Source organism: Microplitis mediator, chromosome 2 (assembly GCF_029852145.1).
Source record: "Microplitis mediator isolate UGA2020A chromosome 2, iyMicMedi2.1, whole genome shotgun sequence".
NCBI lineage: Eukaryota > Metazoa > Arthropoda > Insecta > Hymenoptera > Braconidae > Microplitis > Microplitis mediator.
The window spans coordinates 10,729,236-10,753,846 of record NC_079970.1 but is presented as its reverse complement, the minus strand read 5'-3'; the positions used below and the strand labels follow the sequence as shown (position 1 = coordinate 10,753,846).

Sequence of the window (24,611 nt, the reverse complement as noted above, 5' to 3'; positions counted from 1 at the left end):
AATTTGATAAAATACTTAGTAAGTACTTCTCGATGTTCAGAAGAGACTTCGAAAACTTCAAAAGCGATATTGAAAATAATTTAGTTGGTAATAAAGCGGAGGTGAGTAAACTAGCCAGTAGATAGACAGAGGGAGTTCTGGATACAACGGGGCAAGATGGGCATGATCTGTTGTACCGACAGATGGTAAGTTATCGACTGTTGGTTATCGACTGTCAATAATGTATCGACTGTTGGTGATGTATTGACTGTTGGTGATGTATCGACTGTTGGTGTGGTTATCTGCAGCCTTTTGACGCTAATTGACATCATTTGAGCTTATCTGGGGTCTATTTTACCGCCTGAGCTTATCTAGGGTTCGTTTGATGCTAAATGTCAGCCATTTTGAACTCGTACCCACCATTTCAAGCTTATCATGAGTCCTTTCTCCAGATTATTGATGCTAATTGATATCTATTTTGAGTCCAATAACAGGTGGCGCCTTATGTATCAGCAGTCGTTTAACCGGTCGAGCTCATGTTTGAGCTTATCTGGGGCCTTTTTGATATCATTTAGACGCTAATTGACAAAATTTTGAGCTCTTTTTTGCCATTTTGAGCTCATGTTATGACAGATGGCGCTTCATGCATATTTTGAGTGGGAATTTTTGAAACGATTGATACTCGTGTTGCCCTCATGGTTGGTAGTTTTGAGCTCATGTCCACCATTTTGAATTTAATATTTTTCCCATATCCACCATTTTGAATTAAACATTATACCCATTTCCGCCATTTTGAATTAAATATTATGCTCATGTCCACCATTTCGAATTTAATATTTTTCCCATATCCACCATTTTGAATTAAACATTATACCCATTTCCGCCATTTTGAATTAAATATTATGCTCATGTCCACCATTTTGAATTAAATATTATGCCCATGTCTGCCAGTTTGAATGAACTATTGTGCCCATGTCCGCCATTTTGAATTAAATATTATGCCCATGTCTGCCAGTTTGAATGAACTATTGTGCCCATTTCCGCCATTTTGAATTTAATATTTTTCCCATATCCACCATTTTGAATTAATTTTGAATCTTTCAAGCTTGCGTTTATCTGGAGATTACTATATGAAGGTATAAAATTTCCAATCACTTTAAATGATATACCAAAATTTGAAAAATTAAATAATTTATCAATCAATGTCTACGATACCGTTATACCTTCATATTTTAATACAGAACTAAAGTGAGGATATGATGATTTTTTCGCAGGATTACTATTAGCAGGATGTAATGCTGCTACAACGCTCCAGAGAAAACAGTGTTCATCAAAATTCTGAATATTTAATACTGCTTTTTTCGCCTGGATGTCCTTGGGTAGCTCTATAAACGTTGAATCTCCAGCTTGAAGAGGCGCATATCTTGACATTGTAATGATTAAACTGTGGATTTCAGTTAAACTCTACCCAGAGTCTTTTTGATTGAATTCCTCGACTTTCTTCAACAATTTATCATTAACATGATCTTTGTACCAAGTAGCAAGAGATGTTGCGGGTAAAATTTCTCGACTCTTGGTGTTGAATATCTTTGTTTCTTCAATGACATTATCAGCTTTTACATTTTTAAATTTGCAAACTAATTCGACATTCACTTTAAGTCCAGGAACATCTCTGAGCATATTCTCAACTTTTTCAATGATAACGTCTTGAGCATCATCAAGAAAAGCACGAAGATCAGTATGAGCTTGATTTGTCACGCATCCTGATCTAATATTATTTGAGAATGCGTTTTCAAGATCTTGCCACTTGATGAGGCGTCGGTTTGCACGCAAGTCACCACCAGTTACTTCTCCACTCAATTGTGTAAATTGATCAGCATACCAGTACAAAAGTATAATATTTGCTCGTACACTTCTCCTGACTTGAACATTTATCTGAGGATCTAGCAAGATCTCATTGAAGTAATCAATTGTATCAGCACACACTTGATAACACTTCTGGCAATGTTCTTTAGCTAATGGCTTATCACGAAAATCATTGAATGATTTAATTATTGAATCTACTGGACGCTGCAGCGTCGCAATAAAATCATTTTGTGCCATTTTTTCAAAAATTCATCACTAAAGTTACTGTTTAAAATTACACTTGAAATTGTTTTTTAAAAGTTTATCACCAGTATTGTTTATTAAGTAGTTTTTATATAAATTAATTAGTTTATTAAAAAATAAATTTTTAAAAAATCACTAAGATTGTTCATTTAAAAATTTATCACCAAAACACTTAAATTATTTATATATTGTTCAAATAACCACTTAAATTATTTTTATATTGTTTAAATAATCACTTAAATTATTTTTATATTGTTTAAATAATCACTTAAAATTGTTTATAAAAATTTTCAGAAAAAAAATTTTTTAAACGCACACACAAAGAACTTTTAATCGTGAGAGATTCGTACTTCATTGAGAGAACTCGTACTTCTTTTTGTGAAGTATGCTCTCGCGCGGTGCTTTTATAGGTGGGGCGCGACTCATCAACTGCGTAGTAAAAAGTTTTATAGTTCTCAAAAGTACCAACCTAATGAAATAAAATCCCCAGAATCTTTCAAAAATTCCCTAGAAAATTACAAAGTACCAACCTTATAAAACAAAATTCCCTAGCATCTTGGCAAAAAAAATTCCTAGATTGTATCAACATAACCTAAGATCTAGATGGCGTGACGGAGAGTTTGACGTCATCTACTACGCAGTTAAAAATTTAACTGATGAGTCATGAACTAAAAATAGAATCGAGTGAGTCACCATCTAAAAATAAATATTCTACTGCGCAGTTAAAAAACAATGGAAAGTTTTATTCTCGGAACTGGATGAGTCATTATCTAAAAGTAAACATTCTACTACGCAGTTAACAACAATGGAAAGTTTTTTTCTTGGAATTGGATGAGTCATCATCTAAAAATAAACATTCGCTGTTGCTAAAAAAAAAATATTCTACTACGCAGTTAAAATGGAAAGTTTTTTTCTCAGAACTGGATGAGTCATCATCTAAAAATAAACATTCTACTACGCAGTTAAAATTAAACTCGATGACATCATCTAAAGATATAATCAATTAAGTCATAGCTAATAAAAAAAATCGCTGTCGCTAAAAAATAAATATTGTAAAATCTTACAATTTTTGATTAGTGTATCATAACTTTTTTTAAAAATGCACTACTTATTCATATAGTAATCTCCAGATAAACGCAAGCTTGAAAGATTCAAAATTAATTCAAAATGGTGGATATGGGAAAAATATTAAATTCAAAATGGCGGAAATGGACACAATAGTTCATTCAAACTGGCAGACACGAAGCCTAGATAGAAGGAGAACGATCGCTATAGGTTTCCTCGCCGTATATGTGTCCTCAAAAATGAGGCAATATCGGGTACAATAATTCTTCACGAGGGCGGCGGTACTGTTCGGGAGTTCAGATTTTTGTATATGTGTTTTTGTACTCACAAGTAGTGTTGTTTAATATTTATTCTGTTATTAGTTATAAATAAAAGTGAGATATGGTTAAATATTGCACTGTGGTGAGTTGTACGAATAGCAAAAACAATAAAAAAGTAAAAAAAGAATTACAACTACAGAAAAATTCTATGTTTACAGTACCTAAAGTAAGTATAACCTTAAAGCTTCAATTTACTCCATGTAAAAATATTAATTTGATAATTAAATAATATTATTTATTAATTTTCATACAATTAAACTATATTAAAAATCCAAATAAATATTTAAAAGTCTTATGATGCATAAGGTTATAAAAATAATTACGCTGTGACTATTCGCCCGATCTACGGGTCTACGGGAAGCTTTCCCGTAAATGACCCGTGGATTGATTGAATTTAGTTCAAGCTTTCAGATCTACGGAAAAATTTCCCGTACTTCTCAAAAATTTTTACATCTACAGATAAATAAGTTCTTAAAAAAATTATGTGATATTTGTAATAAAAATCGTTATAGTATATGTAAATATATATATACAATAGAAATGGATAATTAATTTTTTCTCTGATAGCCACACCTCGCTCAGCAAGTTCTGCAGCTAAACATTTTCAGCAAACTTAACGACAAGTTCCTGGTAAGCCTTGGCTGGAAAATACTTGCGAGTAAATTGATGTAAATCTGCGGCCGTAAACTGAATGTAATTTGACAGAAAAACTTGTCGTCAATTTGAGGTGAAACTTTTAATCAACTTAACGTCATTATCTGACAGTAACATTTGAAGTCAAATTGAAATCAAGTTACTGACGATTTCCTGTCTGACTGTCAACTTAACCGCAACCCTTTGCTCTTCAATTTTTGCTGTTAAGTTGACTTCAGAATCCTGCTGTATTCTGAAGCCAACTTAGCGGAAAGTGTTGGAGAGCAAACAGTTATCTTTAAGTTGACAGTAAATTGTCTGTAACTTGAATTCAATTTGACTACAAGTGTTACTGTCAGACAATGACGTTAATTTGATTGAAAGTTTCATTTCAAATTGACGGCAAGTTTTTGTGTCAAGTTACATTCAAGCTACTGCCGTATTCTGAAGCCAACTTAAAGGAAAGTATTATCCAGCTAAGCTTGCCAGAAACTTTCTCGTTAAGGTAGCCGAAAATGTTTCACTGCAGACCTTACTGAGTAAGGTGTAGCTATCAGAGTAGATGTTTATTTTAATTTTTGTGACAGACATCTGAAATCTACGACATTTAGCGCCTATAGCCGGCAGCTAAATATTAGATAAGATACAGCTGGTAAAAAAGATACCTAATCGTTCTAATAGTGACGTCGATGACGGATCAAAAAATATTTTTTGGTTACATGTGCGATAGCAAACGACCAAAAAATATCGAAGTAATTCAACGAGCCATCTTGTGACAAAATTTATCATCATATTAATTAATACATTTACCGACTTCTCTCTCATTTTCAACAAATACTCAAAACAATCTTATCAAATAAATTAATGCGGGTTATAACTTGCCATTTATAGGCAATAAATGTAGTACATTTCAAATATCTGTCACAAAAACTAATGTATTTATCTAGTACAATCGAGTCTAAGACGCTCGCTTTCGGCTCGGGCACCAATCTTCACACCTCGCGTCTTGAACACGGTCGCACTCGATAGATAAACTACTAATTTACTATCACCTGAGAGATTGAAAAGTGCAATTTTCGGATTTTTCAACATTTTTGTGAATGACGTCCTGGTAACTAATAATGTTATCTGACGTCAAATTATAAAACTGGGTCATAGCAGCAGGATACGGATATGGGTACGGGATACGGATACGGGTACGGGATACGGATACGGGTACGGCATACGGGTACGGGATACGGGTTTAGAGTATGAGATACAGACACGACCCGAGTCAAAAAACAAGTTTGGATTTAAGTCCCAAAATTCTCAATGAGGATTTGAGGATAAAATTAGAATTTTAAGATCGACAACAGTATCGAAAGTTATCCTAGTTTAGTCTTCAGAGTAGTAGTTAAGACCAATTTTACCACTTTGAGGACTAAACTAGAATAACATAATCTGGTTTAGACCCTCAAAATACTCAAGACATACAGGAATAATTTTATCCAATTTGAACCTCAAAAGCCTCATTCGACGTATTCTCTCCCCTCCCTTTTCTATCTTAAATTTTTCAAAGTCCGAAGTATAACTTTTCATTCGTTGCGGATTTTGAGGTCTCAGTTATAATTTAAAACCGATAAATTATTCACATTTAGACCTCATAGTTTTCATTGAGGATTTTTAGTACTAAAGTAGAGTTACTTTCTGATCGGCAAATAAAACATCAAATGAATTGAGGCTTTCGAGGACTTAACTAGAATTTGCTTTTTGAATCGGGAGGATACGGATACGGGATATGGGTATGGAACATGATTATTATGAAAAATCATAAATAATAGAAAATTATTGATAAAGATCATTATTTTATTTGTACTAATAACGGTTCATATCTCAAACAAAATTGTTGTTAGAATAAAAATAAAAAAACACAAATAATAAATTGAAATAGAATTTAGATCCATATTAAAGATTTGAAGAACGTGAAGTTCTTTTTTTAATCAATAATAAATTTTATTATTATAGAATAAAGTTGTTAATCTAAGCATATCGCTTGGGTCGCCCGCAACTTCTTACTTTTTTATTAGTATCTAATATTATTAAATTTTTAGGATTAACTGGTAATTTAGAATGCAATTCTACGTCAGATTTTCCACTTGGTATCAAAATAGGTTGTATGGGTGATTTTGCTGCCATTTCTTCTATAATTTTTTCCATTTGAACCAATTTATTCTGTGATGTTTCTTGGGCTTTAAATTCGAAACCCTTAAAATTTAGCGGTGGCTCATTAATTGACATGTTATTTTTGTTAACATTTTTGTCAACTGAATCCTGAATACTAATAATGATGTTATTTTCTTTTGAAGTTATATCTTGCACTATGTATTCATTATTGTCATCATTATTATTTGACAGGTAAATATCTTCTGATTCTTCAGAATTGGAATAATCGGGTAAATTAGATAATAATTGACTTATACTCATAGGCTCCATAGCCCATACTGGAGTATAGCTTCCGTTATCAAATAAACTCAATAATTTTTCAAAAGATTCTTCTTTAGCTTTATAATCTTCTTCTGAACAGTTTAGAAAATGATTTTCTAATCTTTTTCCCAATATCATAATTTTTTGTCGCCTTAGCTCTTGAATAGTAGAGTCATCATGAGTCTCTATGCTGAGTAAACTCTCTTCACACTGAACACATCTTTTTTTTACCAAGCGTTGATTAAATACCTACACAAGACATAATTCTACTAAATTAAATATTCATTTTATTAATAACTAATAATTATGTATACAAAATTGTATATAATTAAATATAATTATATGTAATTCATCAGCTAAAAACATCAACAATTTTTATAAAATGTTTTCCACGTATTAAAATTAGAAATAGTATAAAATATTCATGAAACATTGTCATTTGATTCTGTCAATATAATTTTTTAAATGGTTTTAAACAAAAAAAGTCACAGTAACAAGAGTATATATGTATTCATTCAAATTGATATTGCCATCATTGCTTTTAAGAAACTGTTTGAAACCTTTTGGGTATTTGTATAAGAAATCTTGTTGATCGTACAATGTCTTTTTTTAAAGCTTAAAAAACATCATGAATATTGAATCAATTAAAATTATTGAAATATATATATATATATATGATTTTTAGATTAACCAAAAATGCGAGATGAAATTTTCATTCAATTTAAATTTAAATACAAAAAATGCGTAGGAATGAGTAAGCTCGAGTAAATCAGCCAATAATTTTATCGATCAAGCAAATCTTAATGCGAATTCATATGTGTGATTCATGTAAAATAATTTGATAAAACAATAAAGTTTCAACCAACTAAAAATGCATACTTTTTAAAAGTAATTTGCACAAGTAAATAAATGAATGAAATAAGTTACCTGGAGAGGACTATGATTATGTTCATAACACAAATCGGTTATGTATAAATAATCTTTATCAGCACTTGTTCTTACTTCTATTTTAGCTTTGCAGCCGGTCTTTTGAGATCTGTAATGAAATAAAATATATTTATATTTAGTTATAAAGGCAATTATTATACCGTAATGATGTTTGTCATTAATCCGGCATGATTGAATATCTGACAGTCAAAAATTCAAATGGTGAAGAAAATTAATAAAAACAAGAGGTTATAAGCTTAAAACAATAATAGTAACATATTAACTCTATCTCTAAAATATGAGATATAATAACGGTCGTAACGCTGGTATCATTATCATAAACTACTTGAGTATTAGTTTGTTTTTATTTATTTTTTTCATCTTTTGGCATTTTTTAATAAGTGCATCAATAGTTTTTCAGCCATAAAAATTATTATAAAAATAAGCTTCACAATTGATCACCTCAATATATATTTATTTATTATTTATTGCCAAAGAATCTTGTAATCAAATGTAAAAGAAATCATACTTACAGTCTTGGTAACACATCGCATCCTTTACTTTTCTGTAAACCACCATACGTACACTTCAAATAAATTTCATCGTAAATAAGATTCTGATTGCATTTAGGGTACCGCGAGAGATCCATACTTTTTAGATATTTACTATTGGAAGTAAAAAGTTGAAATTTTTCATTATCTTCATAACTCTTCAAAATTTGAAAGAATTCCCAGGATTTAGTAAATCTTTGATTTATTGTAAAATACGACTCCATTTCTAAGAAAATAATTAATTCTTAGCAATGTTAAAAAATGGCTATCAAAGATTTAATAGTACGTATTTATTGCGTAGTAGGATAAAATAATTTGTTTTTAATTTAGTGTTAAGTTCAACAGATGAGGGACTCACATTATATATAGTTAACTCACTTTGTCGACCACATAAATGTTAGTTTACATGACTACAAGAACTTAACTTAAAAACGAGTGACAGAAACTATCACTAGAGTGCATTCCAATGCAACCTATGTTGGTAACATTGAAATACAGTCAATTATAATTATCGCCAGTTAATATGAAACTAAGATCTTGACAAAACTATATATTTACATGTTACACATATATAAATATAAAATATACATTTATATGTTATAAAAAATGGCAGCAGAAATTATAAAACCTTCTATTGGACAAAAGTTTAATAGTTTTGTAGATTTAGAAACATTTATTAAAAATTATGGAAAACAAGAAAAAGAAGTTTTTACTGTGTTTTCTAGTCAAACTATTAAAAATCATCATCTCTTTCGATTTAGTGTTGATCATTCATTAAAATATGTGTATGTTGAATATCGATGTAAATTTGGCAAAGAGCGTGAAACAACTGCCGAGCATCGGCGGTCAAGGTAAGTTTTAATCATTTTGTCATTCACTAAAAATTAATTAAAAACGTCAATAATTATACATAAAATAAATTTCTTCTTCTTAAATGTTTTTTATATATTTTAGTACATACAAAAGAAATTGTGAAGCATTTATACATCTGAAATTGTCACCAAACAAAAGAGAACTAGAGATTGACAGCTTAAACCTGGATCACCTTAATCATGCACAGTCGAAGGCAAGTAAAAATGAATTATTCACAAGACAAGTTGTTTGAATTTAATATTTTTTGACAGTTATGCTATAACGCTATAGTGGAAAATCGAAAATTGTCACCAAGTAGCCTACAAAAATATCAAAAACTTTTTGAAACTGATGGCAAAAATCAACTCATTAAAAATGTGATTTCAAGAGAAACAAACAAGTTCTTATCAAATAGAGATATACAAAACATCAAATCTAGAAATAAATTGTATGAAAAAAAAGATTTGTTGGACATTCAACATTTACTTCAACATGATTATCGTAAGTAAGACTATTAAATAAAGGGTAGGGTAAGACTATTCGATATGTTACATTTTCATTTCTAATCCTCCTGTAATATTTTGTGAATGAACTTTTAAAACTGTGAGTATATATAAATTGTTAATTCGTCATGAAATTTCGATCTTTTTTTTTTTTTTTTTTTTGCGAAAAACTTATGTTTTATGGTAAAAATTTCTATTAGTACGATATATTACTGGCATTTAAGTTTTGAAGTAACTTAAAATTTTTTCAATTGATTATTAGTCGAAAAATATGCAAAAAAATAATTTAAAAAAAGAAATCATCCATAATTTGCATATCTTAATACTTGAAAAAATAAAGTGTATCATAGTCATTTACTCATCAAAACAGTTTTATGTATCAAATAGCATCACTTTGGTCATCGTGTTGATTTTCTTGTAATGCACAAAGCAAAAAAATTCAAACACATTTTAGCATCTTGCTTTAATAGCTATAGATGAAATACATTTTTCACCTTAAGTTTTTTAAGTTATAACTATACTTTATTTCTGAGAAATTTTCCTGTTATTTATATCAACTATACCCCAGACAGCATGAAAGTCAGAATGACTACTTTACGACGTATTTTTGAAGGAGTCTTCAAGAAGTCTTATAATGACTTCTTAAAGGTGTCATTTTTAAGAACTCTAAATTGAGAGTTCTTGAAGACTTCATAAACAAGACATCAGCTTTGTGACGTCTAAATGTATTCTTTTTTTAACTTTTTTGAAGTCAAAATGAAGTCAAAATTAGGAACTCCTTAAGACGTCATGGTAAGTTCATTCTGAAGTCTTAGTTGCGGAGTCAGAAAAAAGAACTCTTTGAGAACTCTTTGAGAACTTTTAAAGATGTCTTACTGAGTTCGCTAGGTGGCGCATTCGACATCTTGAGAACTTCTTAAAGACTTCTTTAACGTGTTTTTAAGACGTCCAAATCATAAATAGGAACTCATTCAGAACTCATCAAGACGTCATTTTGCTATCTGGGACCTGTTTAATGTATTATTTTTAAAAAAATATTTTTCTTTATGATCGTTTTCGACACTATTTTTTCACGTTAAAAAACTTTTTTTTTGCTTATATAAAATCATATTTTATTTCAATTTAAATCAAATTAAATTTATTTAGCTCTTAAAAATATATTAATCTGATTTTCTTAATACTTTCACTTTAAAAATGATATAACTGTTACAGGCTGCCAAGTTGAAATACGATGTGACGAACAAAATTACTTTAAAGGAATTTATTTTTCAACTGAAGAAATGAGACGATCTATGTCATTGTGGCCTGAAATAGTCTTTGTTGATGGCACTTACCAATTAACTAATTTAGACTTAACACTAATGATTTTAATGGTGGAAGATGGTAATGGACGTGCTGAAATTGTTGGTGCTGCATTTATAGCCGTAGAAGATGCTGATACGATGAAATGGTTTTTTGAATCATTTAAAAAACAAAATTTTGAATCCTCTAAAAAAATTTTGTGCTTTATGACTGATAAAGACATGACTGAAAGAAATATGATTCGTGAAGTATTTCCGAACGTAATTCTATATCTTTGTTTATTTCATACATTGAAGACATTTAAGCGCACGGTTAATGATAAAAAATATAGTCTTCAACCAGTTGAGAAAGAAACTATTTTAAAACTTCTTGAAGGTTTAGTTTATAGTGTAGATGAAAGTGATTATCAAATTAAGTATGATAATTTCAAAGAATTAGTACCTACTAAAATAGTGCAATACTTCAATGATAACTGGCATCAAAATCATTCAGAATGGACAAAATATTCAATGATTTATGGTAATTTCAATAATACCACCAACAATAGACTTGAAAACGTCAATGGAAAAATAAAAGAAATTGCTAAGCGTAAAGATACTCTACCAAGTGCGATAAAACGTTTTTTTGAATGGAATATTTCGCATAACCAAGAAACTGATATTAAGTTGGCACAGCATATTTTAAAAAGACCAATTATAATATCTAGCAATGATAACATTTATTATAAATATGCTAATTATTTGACAGATATAGCTTTTAAAGCACTTTCCCCACACTTGGACTGCTACAAAGCTGTTACATTGAAATATTGTTGTTTGGAATCTCAAAAATGTATCATTAGTTTTAAAACAACAGAACTAACAACAACGCCTACTACTTGTACCTGTGAGTTTAACCAATCGATGTCTTTACCTTGCAAACATATTTTTTTGTAAGATCTTATTTTAAGTTACCATTGTACTTGGAAACTTCCCGGGAAAAAATGATTTTGCCTAATCATATATGATTATATATGTTCATATATATGATCATATATGATTATATATAATCATATATGAAGTTATATATAATCATGCATGATTATATATGGGGTCATATATAATTATATATAATTATATATGACCCCATACATAATTAGATCTGATCATACCTGGCTGTTATAAGCCCATATATAAGTCTATATATAATCAGATCTGATTATATATAAGTCTATATATAATTAGATCTGATCAGATCTGATTATATATAAGTCTATGTATAATTAGATATGATCATACCTGGCTGTTATGACCCCATATATAATCATACATAAGTCTATATATGATCAGATCTATTTATATATAAGTCTATATATAGTTAGATCTGATCATACCTGGCTGTTATGACCCCATATATAATCATGTACAAGTCTATATATGATCAGGTCTGATCATATATGAGTCTATATATAATTAGATATAATCATACCTAGATGTTGTAACCCCATATATGATCATATATAAGTCTATACATGATTAGATCTGATCAGACATGATTGATACAAACCCATATATAATTAGATATAGGCCTATATATAATTAGATCTGATCAGACGTGACTGATATAAACCTATATGTAGTTATATATGTCTATGATTAAATCTGATCAGATTTCATTGATATGAAACCTATAAATATTTAAATGTATATATATATATATATATATATATTAATTAATATGACAATTTTTTAATATCAATGTTATTAAATTTTTATTCTGTCAACTATCAATCAAACTTAAATCCCCAATACTTAAAAAATGTTCAAAGGTTTCGGCAGTAATTTAAAAGTATAAAGTATCAATATGATTATTTGAGTTAAGTAATGCCATAAACTTTTCTTAATTGTAAGTGTATAACAGACTAGAGGATCAGACTACAAACCATCGATAACCAAAGTTAAGCAGCATCGGCGTTGGTCATTAATTGGATGGGTGACCTCGTAGTAAAATAATTGTCGATGGTTAATAATTTTTTTTTTTTTTTTTTTATTTAATTTTAACCAACATTGATATTGATGAAGACAATAAATCCTAATTAAACTACTTAATTAATAATTTACAGATATTCTAAATGAGATTCTAAAAATGACTATATTCGTTCATGCATGATTATATATAATCATATATGATCATGTATAAACAGATCAAGTTATGTATGATCAGACCTGGCCAATTTTTGGATCTGATCATATATAGACAATTATGCATGATCATATATGATTAGGCAAAATCATTTTTTCCCGGGTTTGTGTAATCCAAGGTGGACCAAAAAGTATATGACGGATAACCATCGTGTTTTTCAAACAAAAAACATTAATGAAAAAAATACATTTCCGAATCCTATAATTACAAAAACAACAAAGAAAAAAAAAAAAAGTATTCAAGAAAGAAGAAATGAAGTGATAAAAATAACAGATAAACTTGCAAATGTTGTAAGTCAATCCTGTGGTTCACGATATGACCAAAAAGTTTTAGTTTTAAATACACTTTTAAACGCTTTTGCTGAAGGACAAAATGTATTAATAAATAATGTGAATGAGAAAACATCTTGTTTGAATATTGAAAGTAATAATTCAGTAAATCAGAGTGAGAGTGTCATCACGTGTGCTGAAAATAATGCACATAATTTATCTGTTCAGTTGGAAGAGTTGGAGATTAATGATTTTGAAAACCAATTAGTGGCTATTGAAGAAATTATAATGCCATCACCGATAAGAATAATAGGAAAGCCAAAAGGTTTAGGACGCACAACATCGTCATATGTTAAACGACACCAAAAAAATAAAACGAATACACTTCTTCATGAAAACTTGTTGATTGAAAAAAACGATCAACCTATTTTGATAGATGATCAAGCAGACAACATCGACAACGCTAGTTGTACTAACAAATCAGATTCTATTGCGATGAGTGTTAGAAATGAAAAACAAGCGGAAACTACTGATGACACAACAACTAGTCCGATAATTTTAAAGAAAACAAGAGGCCGTGGACGTCCAAGAGGTCGTACTCAGACAGCTGTTGGTCGCCCTATAGCTAAAACCAGCAGTAGTAAATTTTCAATGCTTTCTCATTTTTTACAAATAAAAACTGTTTTGTCATGGATAATTACTCCTGTAATAATCGATAATGTTATTAGTAGAGAGTACACTATTGTAGAAAATGATATTAATTTTGCTACTATACCAGATTCCTTAACCAGTCATAGCATTACTCCAATAATTTTCAATACTATACAAAAATATTTTGAAAATAGTGCATTCCAAAAACTATTAACTGTTATAAATTTTAAACAAAAAAACGGCCCGTGGACCTGTGGTAAATGCTGCAATATAATATTATCAGAAGACTCGAAAAAAATGAGCATTGAATGTGAATACTGTTTGATACGATACGAGCTTAAATGAATCCAGTTAAAAACTGTACCGAAACGATGGATATGTGAAAAATGTAAAGGCTCACAAGCCAACTAAATTATTAATCGAAATATGTTTTATTATAAGTAAATTTTATAAAGAGAAAAATCTGTATTATTCACGTTAATTTTTTAAATTTTAATAAAACGATTTAATTTGATCTATAATTGTTATTAATAAAAACAATAAAATTATTTCTATCATAATAAATAGTAAATTATCATAATTTACAATAATCATTCAATTGCATAAACAAATTATTTTTGAATCAGTAACCCATCCGTATCCTGTACAGGTATGACCTATTTGTCACCAGTCCCGGAAGCCGAGTTTTATTATTTGAAGTCATACGAAAATAATGAACTCAAAATAAAATAGAATTTTCCATAGCCGGTAAATTACCGACAACATTGACATCCCAAATTGAAAAAACTCTGCTCTGATAGCCACACTCTCAAATATAATTGCTTAGCACGTTTTGCAGTGAAACATTTACGGCTAACTTAACGACATTTTTTTTGGCAAGCCTTGGCTAGATAATATTTGCGTGCAAGTTGATGCAAATCTACTGCCGTCATCTGAATGTAACTTGACAGAAAAACGCCGTCAATTTGAAATGAAACTTTCAATCAACTTAACGTCATTGTCCGACTGTAATACTTGTAGTCAAATTGAATTCAAGTTACAGACAATTTACTGTCAACTTAAAGATAACTGTTTGCTCTCCAACACTTTCCGCTAAGTTGGCTTCAGAATACAGCAGGATTCTGAAGTCAACTTAACAGCAAAAATTGAAGAGCAAAGGGTTGCGGTTAAGTTGACAGTCAGACAGGAAATCGTCAGTAACTTGATTTCAATTTGACTTCAAATGTTACTGTCAGATAATGACGTTAAGTTGATTAAAAGTTTCACCTCAAATTGACGACAAGTTTTTCTGTCAAATTACATTCAGTTTACGGCCGCAGATTTACATCAATTTACTCGCAAGTATTTTCCAGCCAAGGCTTACCAGGAACTTGTCGTTAAGTTTGCTGAAAATGTTTAGCTGCAGAACTTGCTGAGCGAGGTGTGGCTATCAGAGAAAAAATTAATTATCCATTTCTATTGTATATATATATTTACATATACTATAACGATTTTTATTACAAATATCACATAATTTTTTTAAGAACTTATTTATCTGTAGATGTAAAAATTTTTGAGAAGTACGGGAAATTTTTCCGTAGATCTGAAAGCTTGAACTAAATTCAATCAATCCACGGGTCATTTACGGGAAAGCTTCCCGTAGACCCGTAGATCGGGCGAATAGTCACAGCGAAATAATTAATTCCCCCGAAAGCGTAAATAGCAAATGTCTTTGAATTTTGTTATGGAAAAAATATTCATGTATAAAAAGAAGATAAAAAAATTTTAAATCTCTACTTTTTCCGCTTTTAAAAAAAATTAGGAAGTTCATAACTTCTAGTACCCAGTTGTCAGTCATTTCTACATTTATTTTGTATATCAATTTTAGTTATAAATAATTTCATACAATGAAGCTTATATATGTTGAACTAATTGAAAATATTACATATTTTCTGTAGGATCCTGAGATTGTCCGAAATTGGAGTCAAATATTAGAACAAGATTTAGTTTTTAGTTCATTCATTTGTGATAAGCATTTTGATGAGGAATATATTTTAAGAAAAGATGTGATAAATATCCCTGGTCAAGAACCGTACGTATCAGAGAGGAAAAAAATAACTCTCAAACCTGGTGCCATTCCTACATTATATAAAAATATCAACGAGACGTCACCTTTAATTAATGTGCCGGTTGATGAAACTGTAAATGTGAGAGCTGCTGTCAAAATTTTATTAATTTGAATTTCAAATAACTACTATCATGTAATAATTTTAAATGTCATTGAATTTTTTATTTTACAGGAAATTATTGTAGATCTCATAGATGAACGTCAGTTTATTGAAAGTCAGGATTTAGTGGAAGTTAATGAGGTTTTTTTTTTTTTATTTTTATTATTTTTACGATCCAATAAAACTATAATGAAAAAAAAAAGGGCTAAACTAAAGAAATTTTTCAGCAGATTTCAGTTGATTTACAAATTGATAATTACGTTGTAGAAGCAAATAATATTGTGCAGGTAGGACTAGAAGATTTCATTATATATTATAGGGTGATGATAATCGACCTGGAAACTTGAAGATATTTGGATAATAATAATTCTAAAATTTCTTCGGTATTTCTAATGTTTTCACATTTTTATAGAACGAATGTATTGATTCGGAGTTATCCGAGTTAAATACTCAATTCTCTATTTATGAATTGGTAAGAAATTTAGAAACTTATAAGTTACCTCAAAAATGGAGCTGGGTTGAGGATCATCTTGATTCACCTGCTGTCATACTTTGCTATTTAGATTATAAATCATACGATGTTAAGTTTCGTGTTAAAGTAGATAAAGCTCTGAATATAACAGTAAGAACTTTTTTTATTCGTTTACAATTTTTAGAGAAGAAAATTAATTGTTTATTTTTTATAGGTAACGAATGCGAAGAGTAATCAATCAGTGAAAAGTGATTTTATTATATCCAACATAAAGGAATTTTGGAAATTTCTCGAAATATTGGAGATATCACAAATATGTAGTGGTAGTGGATTTGACGACCAAAAGTACGTATTATTAAATAAAGTCTTGGGCTAATGTTGTTTTTAATGATAAACGTTCTATTCGTTTGAAACCACGATACTCATATTGTGATAGGTCATCGGAAGCTTGTACATTTTTTTTGACAGTTGATGAACAGTATAAAAAACAAGCAGGAATATACCGATGTGGCGAATGTAGGCAACTTAGGAAAAAATTACGTAACCAATTATATAGACCTAAAATAGATGCCGATGATCAGAATAAAAAACTTAAACTGGAGCTAAACAATGTGAAGAAGAAATGTACTCGGTTAATTAATAAGGTTTGTTTTTTTTTTTTTACTTAAAATACGCCTGCAATAGTTAATTATAATTTCTAAATATAGACATCTCATTGATTATTTAGAGTGTTAGATTAAAGGAAACAATCGAAGAAGAAAAGAAAAAGTGTGCTAATGCTTCTGAAAGTGCTGTTGAAAATGAAATATTACTTATGCCACCAATACAACAGGAAACAGTTAGAGCATGTTTTGCTGCTGCTAAAGTCAAAAATTCTAAGCAAAGAAGGTACACTATTGAGTGGGTATACGAGTGTCTTTTATTAAGAATTAAAAGTGCGGTGGTTTATGAACGACTTAGATCTCGACAAATCTTACCCCTTCCGTGTAAAGATACCCTGCAGAAATACATTCAAAAGTTAGATAGCTCATTCGGTTTTTCTGATGCTCTCTTTGAAACCCTTAAATTGAAAGGCTCTAGAATGGAAGTTAACTTGAAAAGGGGTATTTTTTATTTCATTGTTTGTAAACGTGTTGCAGCAGATCGTAGAATTAACAATCGTTAAAAACGTACTTCCTAACTTACAACTAACCATACTATAGCTTTTTAATAATAAAACTTAGGTGCCGTAGTTATATTCGCTTTTTAACTCGTTCTATTTTGCTATAATTTGCTATTCTGCTTTATTTCAAAATCTGTTCTTTCTACTTTTTTTTAGTTTTCTCATGAGCTTTCTTAATACTTACACTGATAAAAAAATTAACTTGACTCAAGAGCCAAATTCTTGAACCAAGAATACCATTTTGAAAAAAATGATTTTCTTGAGTCAAGAGAATAAATACTTGAGACAAAAAAGTTTACTTAAATCAAGAATAATTTCTTGACTCAAAAATTTATTCTCTTCGCTCAAGAAAATCATTTTCTTCAAAATGGTATTCTTGGTTGAAGATTTCAGCTCTTGAGTCAAGTTAATTTTTTTATCAGTGTACAATATCATAACACGAATTATACATATGCTGATAAAAAATATTTTTCTTCATTCACTAGGCACTTTACTTCTTGATGAAGTAGCTCTAAGCGAGTGCGTAAAATTAAACCAACGAACAATGAAGTTAGATGGTTTTGTTGATTTAGGTTTTCATATGCCAGAAAAGGATCTTAACACTAGAGCTGATCACGCCTTAGTATTTATGTTTCAACCCTTTGAAGGTGATTGGGTACAAGTGATAGGCTGCTTTCTGAGTCGAAGTGCGACTGTCAGTGACATATTACACAAATTAATAATTGAATGTGTATTACTTCTGGAAAACGCTGGATTTAAAGTTGATGCAGTAACTTGTGATGGAGCTCAATGGAATCGAGGCGCGTGGAAGTTGTTTGGCATCGAAGATTATAAATTCAGCTGTCAACATCCACATGATCCAAGTCGGCGTTTATGGTTCATCTCAGATTTTTCTCATCTACTTAAAAACTTCAGAAATAAAATCATGGAATTACCATCTTTTTGGGTAAATTTTTGATAAAAATTACTAGATGTCAATTTAATTGTTAGATATTAGCTTGCTTAACCACTATTTATAGATTCCAGATGGTTATGTTTATCGCAAGCATTGGGAGGCTCTTTTAAAGTACGAAAATAGTTTCAAGGCTAATTTATCTGTAACGTACAGATTGACACCCGGGCACATAAAACCTGAACAATACCAAAAAATGAATGTACTTTTAGCAATTGAGGTAAATTAATTTATACTCATGATAGTTAGTTTTTGGCGTAACAAGTTTACTTGTAGTTGTTTTCAAAACGATTAAGAGTGGCTATGGAGCTTTTTGAAGAGGAATGTTCAGAATTAAAAGGTTGTAAATCCACGATTGTTTTTATGGAGAGAGTTGACCGTCTTATAACAGCCATGACTTCAAGAACTCCACAGAATGCTTTACGCCCAGATATTTCATGTAAAATGAGACAGGTATCTTACATATTTCATATAAAAATATTATTCTGTTCAAATATTTTGTAGTGACGTATCAAAACCTGGACAGGCTGTCCACAAATAATGTTTCACTGATAAAAGTGATAATAAAATCAGAGTTCAATCCATTACTGATGATTAACATGACTAGAGTAAGTAAGTCAATTGAAAAATACTAAAGACTTAAATAACAAGTCTTATAATCAATCTATTAACTGATCTGAATATTTTGCCTGCTTTTTATTTCGCATCAATTACATAGTGCATTTGATTGTATCACTTACGTAACATGAACTACTATTGGAAAGGTGTGATTCGTATGCGTTGTATTTTTATAAAATTTCTCTAAATGTCAAAACAAAAATATTTGTATGTATATTATTCATATTCGTAACAAATTAGATGAACTGAGTAACAAGTCCCCTGATAGTTGTATTGACTAACGTAAGCATCCTACCTGCTTTTTATAACGTATCTCTAGCACAATGCATTTGGTTGTATCATTTTCATCGTATTAACTATAATGTAGAAGGGGTGTGGTCTTCATACAATATTTTTCCGTTGAATCAATAATATTTTTTTTTCATCTACTGCCTTTTTACCACACTTGCCATTAATTACAAAAAAAAAAAAAATGAATATAAATACGTTAATTTATTTTCTATGATTTAACAAAACCATTTACTCTTATTTACTCAAGCTTTCTTTTCGGTAGGCTATCGTTGAGTTTATTCAATACCTTCGAGAGTGGGAACACAAGTCAATTGAAGAAAAAGAAAAATATAAATATTTGAAAAAGCATTTAGATGAAGATCAGCTACCTGGGAAATTTGATTTTGCAATTACTTCAAGTACACTAAGTGGGTTAAAAATTTCGCTTGGAGCAACTCTAGAATTAGTAGAATTTTTACACACTGAATGTAATTATGATTATCTAATGACTATACGTCTTACCCAAGATGCATTAGAGGTAATGACTTTGAACTTTATATTTATTTTCTCTTTTTCTTTCGAACTATTTTTTAGCCGTTAGTTGAGGTATGTACTAACTGAATTCTTATTTTCAGAAATTTTTTGGGATTATGCGAAGTGCCTGCGGATGTAACGATCACCCAGACGTTATGTTATTTGGTCAAGTTTATCGATTACTTTGTTCTTATTCCTTGGCGACTCCACCAAAAGGTTCGAATGTGACTGCTGGGGAACTATTGCAATCCTTGATGCAGACGAAAGATTCCTTGGCTTTAGCTTCTACTTCTAAAAACGAATGGCTGAAAAAACTTGATGATATTGTAGAAGGGGGTATTTGCGACATTTCTGAAAAACGAAGTGATAATGGTACTGGTGAGGATGAAAATGTATTTAAAAATCACCTAGAAGATGATTCCATGTTGACTGGACAAGTTTATGTTGATCGTAGACCATTCGAAAGTCTTGTTGATACGACAGATAATGATGAAGATCAAAGTGACCAAATCCACGAAGTTCATAGTCGAAAGCCGTTTGAAAGCTTGGTTGATGATAGTGATGACGAGGACAATAATATCAATAACAACAATGATAATAAGGACGAATATGAATACCATCCAGATCAGGAATACACTGCGGCATTTCAAGATCCTCATCATGATCATGATTATGATGTCGTGAAATCGAGTGATGAAATTGTCGCGTACATTGCTGGCTACATGGTAAGAAAGACCAGTCGCTATACAAAATGTTTCACGTGTATTGAGACATTACAATAGGCTAATAAAGCAGCAAGTGGTAGAGATAAATTTATTGAGTTAATGAGTGACGGTGGATTGATTTTCCCTAGCGAAAATTTATTTTTACTTATTAAAAGTCTTGAGGAAGACGTTTTAACTATTGTAGGCACAAAAACTATCAAGTGCAATACGATGCATCAAATTCTTGATAGAATATCGTTAAGAAAGTCTCTTCCTACACTTGGGTGCCCCGATCACTCTAAACAGTTGATTATGAAAATAATTAATTATTTTATAGTTATGCGGGGAAATTTTTTGACTAAATTATTTAACAAAAACCTAAATCAACGAAAGTTATTAACAAGAAAATATCGTAAAACTGCAAAGTTAATATAACTAATCAATATTATGTTATTTTATTATTTTTCTAATGTTTATCTCAAAAATAAAATTTACATAATTTTATAAGTCGTATTTTTTTTGCTATTATTCAACTATTTAATGATTTTACGTTAATTAATCGATTTATATCCTTATAGCTCATCAGGTAATCTACGATTATACATTTTTCAGCTTCTTTTAATTATCAATTTAATTTTTAGATGATTTTTTAACTTAACTGCTGAATTAAAAATCTTATTAATTCCATATTGATCATTTACCATTTTATTTCATAAGTAAATAGGTTGATTTTTTTATATTTTTCCGTGTCATTCTTCTCAATATTTAATTTTCTGATATCATAATTTGTCATTCCATTTCCATCAGTTTACAAATTATTATTTAATTAATAGATATAATTGTCAATTTTTTCCGATTAAAATCAGTAATACATTTATTTAAAAAATCTGAATTGTCAAACCGTTGCGCTCTCTAGTGGCAGTATAAATCATCTGATCATGCTTCATATCCGTATACACATTCCTAACACTGCGATCGTTCTCCTTCTATCTAGGCTTCGTGGTATCCCCATTTCATTAATTCTACTTGGTTCTGGAGGACGAGCCTCCAAAATTGGCGCTCCCGGTGACAAGTCGATAAACTAAGTCACGGGGTTTATGGTTATTGGGTCATTGACCAACCGCGGGAAATTTATTCAAGCTTAAATTTCAAATTATTGTAATTTATTAAATTTACCCCGTTACAAACAAAGTATCAAGTTTTAAACTATGTAGACTCGGGCGCTCTACCGATGGTCGAATTCGGCCTCTTTTGATTGGAACCGCATCCATTACTGAAGCCTTCTACTGATAGTGATACTCCAATATCGTTTAAGCCTGTCCAATCCCCGACTCAGTTAGCTCACCTGAAAACACTTCTTTAGGAGCTAAGTCACCTAGTAAAAAATGGATAGACAAACAAAACTATAAAATACGTACACCTAAAATCGTAGATACCAATTTTCGCACGCTCAACAAGAAAGATCAAACCTCCACAAAGCCTAATAGTATACTTTCAAAACTCAAGAGGCTTGAGAACAAAACTCACTAGTTTTCTAATTGTATCATCGAGTAGTCAATGTGATGTCATCTGCATCACTGAATTTTGGCTGCACTCATCTATATCTGATAGTGAATTAATTGATAATACGTATGTCCTCTATAGAAAGGACAGGGACGCTGCAATAAGTGGATGTGAACGTGGTGGTGGTGTTTTCGTTGCTCTAAAATGCACCATACAAGCTGATTTAATCCCAACTGAGGAAAATGAACTGGATTCCATCTTTGTCAAAGTCAAAGGCGAAAATTCTGATGTCATTATAGGATGCGTCTAAATACCGCCACATTCAACTCCTGATACTTACCTAAGCACCTGGAAGTCTTATTTCATATTAGGAGGAAATTTATTGATAAAAAACTGATACTTATGGGTGATTTTAACTTACCTAGTAGTATCCAACGCGAGGAATGTGAAAAACTGATCTATGAAAAATTCTCGTTATTTGAATGTAAACAACTTAACGTAATTACTAATGATTATGGCAGAATCCTTGATCTATGCTTTAGTAATATGGACATCTCAGTCGATAGAACTTTTGCGCTCACAACCGAGGATAAGCACAATCCTGCGCTAAACATTTGTCTTGAGTTCCGATCTAGATTAAATTCTGAAAATTCTCCTACGTTCATATTTAAAAGCGCTGACTATGTCAAACTTAATAGTTTTTTTCTTAGGACAAACTGGATTGATCTGTATAAAACTGATACGGTTGACGACCAATTCAGTTGGTTCTATGATAAAGTCGTCGAAGGAATCTCGCAATTTTCCCGGTTTACTCGAAGAAAACTGCTGACTATCCATGTTGGTTCTCAAGAGAACTCATAAAGAAAATCAAGCTCAAGAAGGCTGGCCATGCTACTTATAAAAGGAAAAAAATAAGATCTAACTATAAGAAATTTAGCAGTCTCAGGTCAGAGTGCAAAAATCAATCTGGTGACTGTCTTTTTTGTCTCATGCAATAATTTCTTGCGACAAAATTTCTCAGCAATAATTTCTGAAAGCATAATTTCTCACCACAAATATTTATTGATGTAAAAATTTCTCTAGACATAATTTCTCGGGGGAGAAATTTTTTATGTGAAATATTTAATTCTGAAAATAATTTGGGATTAATAAAAGCCGGGAGCCATATTTAATCTGGTATTGTTTCTTCATCGCTCTATTGTATACTAATCCCTCTACTAGTTTCCCATACCCTCTACTATCTGATAATCACTTTACTACGATAATGAAAATTATTTGAAAGTTATTTAGTATCGTTTCTTCAGTGTCGTTGACCATTTCGTTACTCTCTTAATTTGAATCAGTGAGAAATCCACTGGTTCATTCAGTGAGTAAAAAATGTCACTGGTGAATCAATAAGATTCAAAGTTGCTCACTGGTAAACCAGTGAGTATTGGGTTCACTGATTCAATGTTAATATTAATATTATTGTTTTTATAGTGAAGTATATTTGAAGTATATAAACAATTCAGTTAAATAATTTTGGCGTTCTATAAAATAGTATATTCACAATATACTATTTTATAGATATTGAATTTGAAATTGTGATAAATTTATAGCAATAAATAAAAATGTTCATTTATAGAAATTTTCAATGTTATTATAACAATTATTATTCATATTTATGTTTAAAAAATGGAGATGGAGAGCGTAGCACCCATATAAAAAATAATATACATTTGGTACGTAGAGAAATTTTAGTAGTGAGTAATTTTGGTTTTGAGAATTTTTTGTAGCGAGAAATTTTTGTGTCGGATCAATTTTTGTTTGAGTAATTATTAAGCTTAGCATATTTAGGTTTCCACTATATTTAAATGGTGTATTACCGTACGATGGACGGTGTGGCTCAATAAGTTATAGATCAAATTGAATGGAATATAGTATAGGGCCGGATAGTTCAACTGGTAGAGCACTCGGCGCGATACCGAATTAGTCTGGGTTTGATTCCCAATTCGGGCTATCTATATTTTTCTCAATTTATCTATAAATTGTCTTATTGATACATTTAAATGGTTTCCACCATTTAAATATATTGGAAACCTAAACATGCAAACCTTCTCAATAAGACAATTTATAGATAAATTGAGAAAAATATAGATAGCCCGAATTGGGAATCAAACCCAGACTAATTCGGTATCGCGCCGAGTGCTCTACCAGTTGAGCTATTCGGCCCTATACTATATTCCATTCAATTTGATCTATAACTTATTGAGCCACACCGTCCATCGGACGGTAATACACCATTTAAATATAGTGGAAACCTAAACATGCAAACCTTCTCAATAAGACAATTTATAGATAAATTGAGAAAAATATAGATAGCCCGAATTGGGAATCAAACCCAG

At 30.5% G+C, this 24,611-nt stretch overlaps 4 protein-coding genes across 5 annotated transcripts; 3 read left to right on the top strand and 1 right to left on the bottom strand.

Annotated features, from left to right (window-relative positions):
• Positions 1–5,971: 5,971 nt before the first annotated feature.
• Positions 5,972–8,440, bottom strand: LOC130678437 (uncharacterized). The gene is made up of 3 exons (XM_057485633.1): positions 8,030–8,440; positions 7,497–7,605; positions 5,972–6,818 (listed from the first exon to the last, which is right to left on the bottom strand). The coding sequence occupies exons 1-3, from the start codon at positions 8,269–8,271 to the stop codon at positions 6,126–6,128; spliced, it is 1,044 nt and encodes a 347-aa protein (XP_057341616.1). The 5' UTR covers positions 8,272–8,440; the 3' UTR covers positions 5,972–6,125.
• Positions 8,441–8,653: 213 nt separating this feature from the next.
• On the top strand, positions 8,654–12,264 carry LOC130678435 (uncharacterized). Its single transcript, XM_057485630.1, has 4 exons — positions 8,654–8,898; positions 9,002–9,113; positions 9,172–9,400; positions 10,615–12,264. Exons 1-4 carry the CDS (start codon positions 8,654–8,656, stop codon positions 11,637–11,639), a joined length of 1,611 nt encoding a protein of 536 aa, XP_057341613.1. The 3' UTR covers positions 11,640–12,264.
• Positions 12,265–13,442: 1,178 nt separating this feature from the next.
• Positions 13,443–18,283, top strand: LOC130664276 (uncharacterized). The gene is made up of 9 exons (XM_057464164.1): positions 13,443–13,763; positions 15,743–15,991; positions 16,085–16,153; positions 16,240–16,299; positions 16,425–16,634; positions 16,699–16,829; positions 16,921–17,128; positions 17,212–17,372; positions 18,132–18,283. The coding sequence occupies exons 1-9, from the start codon at positions 13,443–13,445 to the stop codon at positions 18,145–18,147; spliced, it is 1,425 nt and encodes a 474-aa protein (XP_057320147.1). The 3' UTR covers positions 18,148–18,283.
• Positions 18,140–21,141, top strand: LOC130678434 (uncharacterized). Of its 2 annotated transcripts, XM_057485629.1 has the most exons (6): positions 18,140–18,592; positions 18,666–18,818; positions 18,875–19,037; positions 19,103–19,206; positions 19,770–20,024; positions 20,122–21,141. In XM_057485629.1, the coding sequence occupies exons 1-6, from the start codon at positions 18,191–18,193 to the stop codon at positions 20,800–20,802; spliced, it is 1,758 nt and encodes a 585-aa protein (XP_057341612.1). In that variant the 5' UTR covers positions 18,140–18,190; the 3' UTR covers positions 20,803–21,141. The 2 variants fall into 2 exon arrangements, with proteins under 2 accessions (XP_057341612.1, XP_057341611.1); XM_057485628.1 differs by lacking the exon at positions 19,103–19,206 and having other exon boundaries at positions 18,157–18,592; positions 18,875–19,051.
• Positions 21,142–24,611: the final 3,470 nt, after the last annotated feature.

Coding starts and splice junctions, on each gene's coding strand:
- LOC130678437 (XM_057485633.1), bottom strand. CDS start 8,271: ATGGAGTCGTATTTTACAATAAATCAAAGATTTACTAAATCCTGGGAA. Junction 7,606..8,029: donor TGCGATGTGTTACCAAGACT/GTAAGTATGATT, acceptor ATTTCATTACAG/ATCTCAAAAGACCGGCTGCA. Junction 6,819..7,496: donor ATAATCATAGTCCTCTCCAG/GTAACTTATTTC, acceptor TGTCTTGTGTAG/GTATTTAATCAACGCTTGGT.
- LOC130678435 (XM_057485630.1), top strand. CDS start 8,654: ATGGCAGCAGAAATTATAAAACCTTCTATTGGACAAAAGTTTAATAGT. Junction 9,114..9,171: donor TTAATCATGCACAGTCGAAG/GCAAGTAAAAAT, acceptor ATTTTTTGACAG/TTATGCTATAACGCTATAGT. Junction 9,401..10,614: donor TTTACTTCAACATGATTATC/GTAAGTAAGACT, acceptor TAACTGTTACAG/GCTGCCAAGTTGAAATACGA.
- LOC130664276 (XM_057464164.1), top strand. CDS start 13,443: ATGCCATCACCGATAAGAATAATAGGAAAGCCAAAAGGTTTAGGACGC. Junction 15,992..16,084: donor CGGTTGATGAAACTGTAAAT/GTGAGAGCTGCT, acceptor TTTATTTTACAG/GAAATTATTGTAGATCTCAT. Junction 16,300..16,424: donor AAGCAAATAATATTGTGCAG/GTAGGACTAGAA, acceptor ACATTTTTATAG/AACGAATGTATTGATTCGGA.
- LOC130678434 (XM_057485629.1), top strand. CDS start 18,191: ATGAAGTTAGATGGTTTTGTTGATTTAGGTTTTCATATGCCAGAAAAG. Junction 19,038..19,102: donor TTTACGCCCAGATATTTCAT/GTAAAATGAGAC, acceptor AATATTTTGTAG/TGACGTATCAAAACCTGGAC. Junction 20,025..20,121: donor TTACCCAAGATGCATTAGAG/GTAATGACTTTG, acceptor TCTTATTTTCAG/AAATTTTTTGGGATTATGCG.